Source organism: Pollicipes pollicipes, unplaced genomic scaffold, assembly GCF_011947565.3.
Source record: "Pollicipes pollicipes isolate AB1234 unplaced genomic scaffold, Ppol_2.1 Scaffold_3447;HRSCAF=4054_pilon_pilon_pilon, whole genome shotgun sequence".
NCBI classification, from domain to species: domain Eukaryota; kingdom Metazoa; phylum Arthropoda; class Thecostraca; order Pollicipedomorpha; family Pollicipedidae; genus Pollicipes; species Pollicipes pollicipes.
The window spans coordinates 11,789,271-11,800,299 of NW_023596297.1; the positions used below are offsets into that span (position 1 = coordinate 11,789,271).

Genomic DNA, 11,029 nt, shown 5'->3' on the forward strand with positions numbered 1-11,029 from the left:
TTCAGGCCCCTGTATCTTTCAGGGGCCCACAGCGCCTTACAGACGGCTGTGCTCGCAAGAGGTCCCGAGCCTACCAACGGCAGTTTTCAGTGAGGCCCGAAGAGTGGCCCGTGCGGCCCAACGGTACCGATTATCAGAGGACCCGTTGGAACGCAGATTGAAGGACCGGCTGTAGGTCACATGTAGAATCACGGCCCGTAGGTTCGTGACCTAAAGTATCATTGAGAAGCCCTTCTTTATCATTTGAGGACCACTGAGACAACGCGGGTATTCAAGTCGGTCAAAGCCCACAAACACTGAACAGTTGGCTCCCTGCCAGTCTGACCCCTGGAGGCTCATTTGCCAAGCAAGGGCAAGGCGGAGGCCGGGGGTTACGATTTGCATTGGTCCGGGTATTTGAAACAGTGGTTGACATCCCTGTGTCGGTCAGAGGCCTACAGTGCATGACAGAGGGTCATATCTCGGCTAGTGACCCCCAGTAGGTCGCGGGCTTTTTTGAGGAGGTACGAAGAGAGGTCTAAGAACCTCTCGGGACTTCAGATCAATGGCCCGATTAGACTCGGGTCCGGCCTCCCACGCGTAGTACTGTGACCTGAAATGTCAGTCTGAGTGCTTCTATTACGGCCCTCTTATTAGGGGTATATCCATTTCATACAGGGCCTCGACAGTGAGCCAGACAGTCGGCTCCATGTCCGTCTGAGCCTTTGAGACCCATTTACCGAGAAGAATAGAGGCTGGGGCCCGCGATTTGCAATTTTTTGGGGTCCCTAACACAATGAGGGGCCTCCATATCGGTCAGGGGCCCCAGTGCCTAACAGGGGTCTTGTGGCGGTGAATGGTCCGAGTCGGCCAGGAGCGGTGTTTGAGGGGGTCCGAAGAGGTGCTCAAGGGTCTCTTGACACTAAAGATCAAAGGCCAGATTGGAAGCCTGCAGGTTACCTTTAGGAATCCCCCTCGTATGTCAGGATCTCATGATCTCAAATGTCAGTTGGAGCGTTTCTCGCACCGATGGGGAACCCCTGAGACAGCGCGCTCCTCTGTTTTGGCCAGAGATCACCAACATGGAACAGTTGGCTCGCTGTCGGTCTGGGCTCTGGGGCCCCATTTCTCAAGCAGGGTCGCGGCCGGGCCCGCGGTTGACATTGGTCGGGCCCCTCCAACAATGCGGGGTCCCTGAATCGTTCAGGGGTCCACAGTGCCTAACAGTATTCGTTGTCAACAAGGGGCCTCGAGTCAGTCAGGGGAAATTTGTTCATGAGGGATGTGGACGGGACCCCGAGTGACAGAGGGCCTCTCGCGTTGGTCGGGGCTCTGACTATGAAAGGAAACTTGACAGCTTACGATGATTGCTCACATTGATGCCGTGGAAGGGTTATATGCCAATCAGGGCTCCCTGTGCCGAAAGGTGGCCCTCCAACCCAATTCCGGCATGGGCCCTTTAAGTCGAACTAGAGTATATGTACCGATTATTGGACCACCTGCGGCGAGCAGGAATGTTGTTGCGTCAATGAGGGTACCTGGTCATTGGGTCTTAACGACGCACTCAGCTGCTGAGGTTATATGGCGTCGCTTGCCTATCACCCTAGCAGGATGGGCAGGCACTGCGGAAATCGAATTCCGTACCTCTGGTTTCCCAGACGTGCAGTGGTTACTGCAGGCGCGTTAACCACTGCACTATTGGCATCCTTAAGAGGCTTCCTGCATCGATCCAATGTCTACCGCAATCTGCACGGATCAAAATGCTTCCCACGTCAGGGAGGATCAATGTGATATGATGCATTCCTCTGGGGGCCTCCGGATCGACCAGGGGATCCCGCCTCGTGTCGTCAGAATGACAACCGGAAGACACTCCGTGGTGGGTGTCTTCCTAACGGCTCTTCAGCCCTTGGCAGGAAGCAACAATGTGTCCCCTAGTGTCCTACTCAAGGGGGCTCTTCCCTGGAAATAAATAAAGGATCTGAGTGAGTCGAAATTAATGCAGACACGCACGAGGCCATCCCATGTTTGCCCGATAACTTTTGTCACAGAATCGACTAGCCAAACAAGAAATCGAAGGGTCTAAGCCTGCGCGACTGCATCTCGGCAGCAACGACAGCGATGGCCTGAGTCGCAGTTTCTGTAAAACCGAACGACGTCGGCCACTGCAGGTAACGTGAGGCGGCAGGTGCGTGTGCGTGTCAACGACCGTCGTGGTATAATGCTTCCCAATATTTTAAAGTTTAATTCGTACCATTCAGAATTAGGCTGGGCATATCCTTTTCAACTTTGAGGTTGTGCTCTGGGGCGATCAACAGCTGCAGCAACACCAAAAATAGAGGTTCTTCTTTTGCTCTCCCAGTTCTACCACCATATTGCAGCATCGCTTCGCGGTGCTGTAAAGGCTAATTCGTCATTTCATCGATCTGAAATCACACAGGTGAAACGTACATCAACTACCTTTAAAAGAACGGTTTGATGTTCAAAGGTATATCTGCCAGATGCGCCATCATTTCCGTCCACCCGATGGCCTCATCTCAGTGTTAGCAGCTGGGCCGACCTGCGGGACCTGCCGAGGCTACAGCGCCTGGCACCTAGGTTTTTGTTGCAAAGCGACGACGCATGCTTAGAACTACGTTACATAATTCGTATCACTAAATCATTTCTGACCGAATGTTGAACGTCTCCAGGCAAACATGGCTTGGCCATGTCGATGCAAATCGCTAACCCATTCCGATCTGCATTTGCGGGGTTGTTGGAGTCTATGTAAAGCCCAGGTAAGAATCTGGTAAAGCTTCTGAGCTTTATCAGTTTGGAAAAAAATCCACTAGACCATCATAGAACGAAGAGCGCTGGTGATTTATTTCATGCAGTTGTTTAACGCACGATTTCTTCAGTTGATTGGCTACAAAATTCAGGCAGAATCGATCGCGCGGCAGCTTATGACTTCTGTTCCAGTTTTAGAAGATAAAAATGAAAAGAAATATAAAAGAAAACCATTGTCTCATTAACAAATGGGCCATATTTGGCAATTTGGCTTTTGGGGGGGGGGGGCGGGGGGCTTTTACTGACAAGAGCTCTTTGTCAGTCATGCGCCTCTCCCTTGCCAAGACTGGCTGCGTACCTGGTTGTACCAAACCACTTGCATTTTCCAGTCTTTGTTGTAGATGATGAAAAGGTGTAGCATTTCGTCAAGTACACCCCAGACGACTCTTGAAGATATCACCCATTTCCGTAGAACACCCTCTTAGAATGGCATCTGTTGGATGTCTAGAGAGCCTCGGACCTCATTCCCGATGTCCAGGGCGTGTGTCATCACCTTCTGATACTTTGAAGCGCAGGCTGCAAACCAACCAGACATTCGTGTCTATTAGAGCTCCAGTCATCAGCGAAGGAATGTCTCAGAAGAAAGAGGTGCCAAATCGAGTTTCGATGTGGATTTGTGTCATATCGCCAGGATAAATGTTCAGCATACACGGAAAATGGGGATGCGATGGTACCCACGGACACCCCGTTCCTACGGCCGCGGCTCCAACCATTGGTTCTGCCACGGGGAGGATGGAAGGATGCTTCGCCGACATAGGAGCAAAATTCATGACATTTTTGCGAAATTCAGCACACGCCATCTTACGGGCGCCCGGTGGAGGACGCCCGTGAAATGGCGACCTCAGCCTCAGCTTGGTGTAGTTTATTCCGAGATTTACCTCTGAAATGAGCTTTTATATGGAAAGTTGGAAAGCAAACAAATTCCTTGAGCCAGAGAACGTCGGAGTGTATCAATGCAATGCGGCGGCTGCAGTGGAACGACGCTGGTAAAATATAGGACTGACTGTGAGCGATCAGGCTGTACACGCTGGAGGCGACACAAAAATTCTGCTGAGTGACTCGTTTATTCGCCGAATGTAGCTCGTTCACACGACGTTATCAGTGTGGATTGAACGGTGCATTACTTACGCTATGCATGGTGTATCATCGCGTGACAGCTCTAATGTGCTCTACGATCGTAATAGCATAGGCAAATAACAAATATCATAAGAGATTGCGCTCCAATCGAACATGGCGTACGCGAAAACCAATAGACCTCACCGACTCCACCACGATCAACGAACGCAGTTTGTTTTGGAAGACTCGGCTGGCAAGTTCGGTTTGGCTTTGGCACAATCTCTTTCACAGGTGTTCCAGGCAAGACCGAAAACTGAAACGCCGTTTCGGGATAAAGCCAATTCGACATTCAGATCAAACGGGGCAGCGCGCCTATGCACCCCTGATACGTACATCCCAAACACCCCACGACCATCGAATGAGCATAGACATCAGATAAACCACTAGATTCTACTACACCTGACCACTACATGCCGTCAATCATTGACCTATCGGCGCTCGTCCCATCCGCTTTCTGGGGCGTCGTCTCGGCCGTCTCACAGTTCCGCAGGTACCGTGGGGAAAACACAAATGCAATAAACAACGCCAAACCTGTCGGCAAAATCATATGGATTCACAGTTGAACTGCAACTGAGTCCGGCCCGGGCAACAAACCAACAATGCAGGGCTTCAGTGGCGCCTCGCGAATGAGTGGCCACGCTCCGGAACAACAGCGCCTGAGTATAGGGAAGCGCGCCGCGCTCCTCGGCCGCTGCAGGAATGAGACGAGGGAACGGAGCCTCAGCCGGTGACTGTGACCGTGTCAGTGGTCCACTATCCAGTCAGCCGAGACCTCCACCGGCTGCGACGGGTCTGGACCGGTCAAAACCGGCCGCAGATAACGCCAACAACTCGCGAGTGGCGTACGCCGGCCGCCTGAACGACCAGCCGGTTTTGTTTCCTCTGAACAGGCGGAGAACACCAGCCTCAGGCGCAATACGGCCGTTACGTGACGTCTGCTGCCCCGCACATCGTACAAGGCAACACCAAAAATAGACCGCTGCGAGACATCTTAAAGCGGCGTTCGTTATAACATCATAGTACAATCAACCGAATGGACGTGTGTGGCCACGTCCTCTATCACCAGCTACTGCACCATACACCACCAAGCACCACGGCCATTGTGACCGAAAGTGAACAGCCATTCTGCATGCTCTGACCTCGGGAGAGGTCGGCTGTGCATCCGCCCCTAGCCCGGACCCACGACCACCGGTTGGTAGCGCCGTGGAACGACCTCTCCCCCACGCGCGGCAGGAGCTGGGGTCTGAGATTCTCCGCACGGGTGGAGACTCGCTGGACCCCACGACCTCTTGCGGGGAAGCTGCGAGCAGCGATCGCAGACGGCGTCGGCCGCCCACCGGCGTCGGACCAGCCGGCGAGAGAAGGAGGCCAGCCGAGAGCGACCCTGCCGCGGCCCGCCACGTGTCGGGGAGACTGCGCGACTGACATCGCGTTAGGCGCCAGAGGCATGAGTCCCGCCGCACACGCCCCAGCAGGCCGAGAGGAAACGCGCCGGGTGACCAAGCGTGGCTCGATACGACTGAGCGACAGTCTCCTGACGACCCTAGAGGGGTAACAGCAGCGTCCGCCGCTGCCAGGCCTGGGCACGCCGGGCCGCCCGCCGCTGCCAGGCCTGGGTACGCCGGCCATCCCGCCTCCGCCGCCCGCCGCTGCCAGACCCGAGCACGCCGGCCACCCCGCCTCCACTGCTCGCAGCGCTGGCGAGCGACGCCACCCGTCTGTCCGTCACCAGCCGTCGACAGCCGCCCTCTTGCAAGTTACACCTAGCGGCCGCCGGCAGCCGCGGTCACGCAGTGCGATCTCACGCGGCGCCGGCGGCAAACGACGGCAAGGCGGGCAAGGTCAAGCAGTGCGTCGAGGCCGGGTCACACTGCGGGGCCCGGCCGGGAGGGCCGGGAGGGCCGCGAGCCAGGTCAGGTCGCGCCCGAGCGTGCCCCGGGGCGGGCGGCGCTCAGGTGGTGAAGCCGAGCCGCGCCACGGCCATGTTGCGACGCAGACGCATGATCTCGCGGTAGATGTCTATCACGGAGCCTTTGACCATGCCCTGCTGGATGTAGCGCAGGTAGTTGAGGAAGTCGCACACGGCCGTGATCTGCCCGAGGATGAGAAATATCAGCGGCAGGCGGCGGCGGCGGCGCCGACATTCGGGCGTCGCCATGCCGCTGCCCGGCCGGGCAGCAGCCTCGCGCCGGAGAGCCACACGTCGGCGCAAACATTCATGAAAACACATACAGGGATCTCGCGGGCTGAGGCAGGGAGTTAAAATTCCAATGCTTCGCAGCACCACAACTGCTCTCAGAATGGGGCCTAGCTGGCTGGGCTACATTTCACAAGACGCAGGGATCGCAGCAATGTGACAGGTCTCAGCAGCATCAAGTGCCACCAAATGGTTTTGGCACACAGACGCTAGGGCAGAACGTGGCACAAAAAAGATAGCCGGGACATATCACTAAGCTCATAGCTGTTTCAGATCTTTTCTTGTTTTGGTGCAAATCTTTCCCGCTAACGGCACGTCAAATCATGTATAGTATGAACCTGCCAACACCAAGGCAAGTTGGCAGCATCAAGGGTTTACAACATGCCTTTTTTGACAGCCCACGGCATAGTTAACATATTGAAAACACGATTTGTGCAGCAAAGAGATTACTGATACTCAACCCTCCATATGGCAAGGTCATGTAGGTTAAACTTCACATGCAGCTCGTTCACGTCTTGTCCACAATTTTCTCTCGGGTTACTCCATCCGCCAGTCTCTGCCATAGGTTCGGACCGTTCCACCACTGACCCGGTTGCGGCAGATCTGCGAGATGTCCATCCAGTCGGGCCGGCACGGCAGCTTCATGCGGTAGCGGCACGTCCTGTGCACGTTGAGCAGGGCGCACCGCCTGGAATCGTCACTGCTGAGCACAGAGGCGGGCGTCACCGCCGGGAGCGGCGCATCGCGGCGGCCGGCCGGCCCGGCAGCCGAGCTCGACACCGAGGCGACGCCGGCGTTCGCAGCGACCGGAGTCGGGCCGGCGCCATGCCCGGGCAGACGCGAACACTCATCAGGCACGAACACGCAGCAGCACACGGGCGGCGGCGCCGCCGACGCTCGGCAGCGGCAGCCGGCGTGGCACATTCACAACAATCAAACTGCCAGTCGCGGTGAAAACATCGAAATCTGAGACGTTCAGGCGGTGACACGGCCCGAACGGGCGCACGGATGCACGTGCGGCGGTACAAAGCGGCGTGCTTCGGCGCTGCTGTTCCCCGCTGTGAATTACGGAGGAGTCATGCCTCGGAAAGGCGAACACTTAGGCACGCCCTAGACCCCTCACATGGAAGCAGAGCCAAGTAATTCCCGTCCCGAATCAGTCCTACGATATCATGCTAGCATAGATTATCTTCTTAAGTGCTGATCACGAAACTTCGCAGAGTAGAACTCAGCGGAACTAACTCCCGATTGCGGGCCGATTGCAGCATGCGTCATGAAAAATAAATGCATGTAAAACGAACGGATTACTTACGCGTAAAAGAACGAACGCATAACTGCGAGTGTACCGACCATATCGTATCATTTATAGCATTCATATTTCGTTCAGCACAAAATTATTCCATGCTGACGCTCCCCATGAATAACGGTTCCGTCCTTTTTGGAGGATACAACCCACGAACATACCAGAACTCAACATGGCGTAGAGCACAGGTCCGAGAAAAGCAGGCAGCCCAGCGAAACGCAGCAACAATGAAACATGCGCTATGCCATGCTTCCATCATAGGCTGCTGCATAAGTTATCCTTACCACACGGCATGACGGGCCATTCATCCCAAGCTCGCTCCGGTAGTACGGTATTCTGGTGTGGCATGTCATGAGATGGCTGAGCGTTTCGTACCCGCCACGCGGAGCGCGCCCCCAGGCCAGAAGCGCGCCGTGCCTACCTGGGAAAGTTGGGCCCGCGGATGCCCGTGGATACGTCCTCGATGCACACCGAGTTCTGGAGGACGGCGCTGGTGACCTGCTCGGTCAGCAGGTCACTGGCGAACCGCAGACACGGCTCGATGTCCTCGCGGTAGACGTCCGAGAGGAAGGGCGCCGTCAGCTCCAGCGACGGCCTCTCGCGCCACGCCGACACGTCAGAGAGGAGGCGCGGGTCCACCTGGCGCACGCAGCACGCAGCAGCCTCAGCGCCTCACCGGCTCCGGTCACAGACGTGCTGCATCGCTCAGCCCCGCGCCGCGACCATCAGTGATACGTGTTCACCAGTTACAGACAGAGCACTAGTTCCAGGTGTGACAGCATGACACGCATGAGAAGTGCTCCGCTAACTGCCAGGACGCAGACAGCAAATGAGCGGCGGGATCAGTGTCGTACCAAACACGCTCCGGAACGTGACGCGCACGGCTCACCGTCCGCAGACAACCAAGACAAGGGCGACATCCCTCGGCTTTGCGGCTGACTGAATCAGCGACAAGGCAGACGAAGCTCTATCCGTAGACTGGCTCCCGTAACAAATTGTGATACGGGATCCCCAGGTGGCGGCACTGGCCGCAGGCGGCGGCAGACAGGCGTGACCCGACCCCGGGCCGGTCGCTGACCTCGTCGATGTGTTCGGGTGCGGCCGGGTGGTGCGGCGGCGAGCGGGCCGGCGAGTCAGGCGGCGACGCGTCCGGCCGCGTCAGCTCCTGGTTCGACGGAGAACGGTGGTGGCCCTTCTTGAATATCTTGATGCCTGTGGAGCAGCCGCCGAGAGTGAGCGACGAACACGCGACGGCCGGTGACAATGGCGGGCAGCGCTATGATGGGTGGTGATAAAGTGCGCCATGATGGGCAGATGCGCCATGATGGGCAGATGAGCCGTGATGAGCAGATGAGTGCGGGCAGCACGCCAGCAACGGCAGAGATACCGGCCGGTCTTGCTGAAGACTTAACACCTCCAGGGCGCCCGGAGAGCAGACTCGCAGCACCCAGTCACCATGGTGGGAAGCTCAGCCACAATGTTGCGGAGCTCAGTCACAATGGGTGGTGCACAGCCATAATGGTGGGGAGCTCAGTCACAATAGCGGGAATCTCAGGTACAATGATGGCGAGCTCAGCCACAATGGTGGGGAGTCTAGCCACATTGGTGGGGGAGGGGGGGGGGGGAGGCGTTACATTGGCAGGAACTCAGCCACAATGGTAGATGAGTGCAGATGGCATCCTCACCAGGGAAAGTTTCGGTACGCGATGTCTTGAAACATGATTGAGTTAATCGTTGCAAAATTTGAGTATTGGGATCTGAATCTGAATCATGCCAGACCATGAACCTTCACAAACAATAAAACACTAGTCCAACGTCGGCACGCCCGGCTGGCCGTGGCTGCCGCCAGGCCAGGGTCGGCTCCAGCCTTACCATTTGACTTGCCCAGGTCAATCTGTGGATGCAGGTGGGCGTTGGGTCGGCTGGGCGTGGACGTAATGACCAGCGTCTTGAGCGCGGCCACCTCAGCCTGCAGCACGTCGATTTTCATGGTGGCCTCCTGAAGCGCCTTCTCGGCCGCGGCCTGCTTCTCGTTCGCCGCCAGCACCATCTTGTGTGCTTCCTGCCGACGGAGGCGGATGGTTAGTCACGGACAATGCCACACCCTTCACAGCACTTTGAGTGTCTCCATCCATGTAAAACAGTGGACGGACGTGGACAGGGTCAAACCTCATCTGACACAATTCTGGGAGAGTGGAAGCCAAAGTAGAAACACTGAATGAAATAGACTGAAATCACTAAAACATGTATGGTTATTTCCAATCACAGAGGTGGAGACAGCGAGCAAACACACCAAGGAAGCTTAGCAGGGCAGTGAGGATTGCAGCAACATTGATGCTTGACACTCAGTATGATGACATCAGGGCTATTATGATGAACCTTGCAGCAGTCAAGGTACTGCCTACACTTCCAATAGATGCACACACAAAGTGGTGCTGTAACATAAACAGTACATAATTTAGCAGGCACAAAGTCCAGTAGCATACACTTCTACAACTATTTCCCCAGATGAAAATCTCTGATTGCCAACTATTTGTCTGAGTGACATCACGGGCGACACTCCAACCTTTGCAAATGGTCTGATATACCCCATCCACAAATGGCCCACACCCCCTCCCCCCACAGCCCACCATGGCAGCTCCAGCCCACCTGGAAAAGACTGGCCGTCAGCTCTTCCATCTCGGCCTCGATCTCGTTCCGGATGCGGTTCAGCTTGGCCACCTCCTCGTCCTTGAGCTTGAGCTCCTGCTGCGCGGCGCCCAGCTCCTTCTCCAGCTGCTCCAGCTTGTCGAGGCCGCGCACGCGCGGCGGCTCGCGCGGCGACGGCGCGTCGGGCGGCGCGCCGCCATCGCCGCCGCCGCTAGCCGCGCGCCGCTCCGGCTCCTCCAGGCTGAGCTCGAGCAGTGAGACGTGGCAGGCGGCCAGCGTCAGCGGCGCCACACGACCGCGCCGGCCGTCCGCCTCGTCCGACCAGTCGGCGTCGCACGCGCCCTCACCCAGCTCGGCCACCGCGTGCGCCGACGGCGGCGGCGCCACGTCCTCAGGGCCTGGCATGGCCTGTGGGCAGAGGTACACACACATTAAAGTTTTGGTTGGGAGACTCTGGTACCTTGCCAGCATGAAACAAGTTTTGAAAAATAATTCCCATGGTCATATGTTTAAGATGCATGGCTCAGAACCAGAGTTCTTGCAAAATATAATGTTTATGCCTAAACCACATGCAATGTGGGAGACACATTCCAATTCAATGAATATATTGCACTTACAGATGTGTAACAGTGACAATAAATATATTGTTTTGCATTTATTGTTGGTAGGTGAAAACCTGTTTCTTTGGCAAGAAGTTTGGTTGTGTGCTATGACAAACAACTTAGACTGCTTTGAACAGACCTTAACCCCTGACAATGGGAGATATGACCATGTCTTTTGCATGCATGATTTTCCAGAGTTCCTGCTGAGCAGTGCTTTGCCCATGATCAAAGGCACAAGAAAGCACAAGAGTGGCCTAATCATGTTGTTTTATGCTTCTTGGAATTGAAGTTATCTTTTACAGTCATAACCTTCATTACTTCATTTCTCTAGAACGTTGGTTAAGACTATTTAGGGCATGC

At 55.9% G+C, this 11,029-nt stretch overlaps 1 protein-coding gene across 1 annotated transcript; it reads right to left on the reverse strand.

Moving 5' to 3' along the window:
• Positions 1-5,523: 5,523 nt before the first annotated feature.
• Positions 5,524-10,284, reverse strand: LOC119091637 (guanine nucleotide exchange factor for Rab-3A; the record flags this gene model as incomplete). The annotated part of the gene is made up of 7 exons (XM_037214444.1): positions 5,524-6,010; positions 6,704-6,818; positions 7,840-8,057; positions 8,497-8,630; positions 9,291-9,480; positions 10,068-10,234; position 10,284. Coding segments are annotated over 7 exons (966 nt in total), but the record flags the coding sequence as incomplete, so codon positions are not given.
• Between the last annotated feature and the right edge of the window lie 745 nt (positions 10,285-11,029).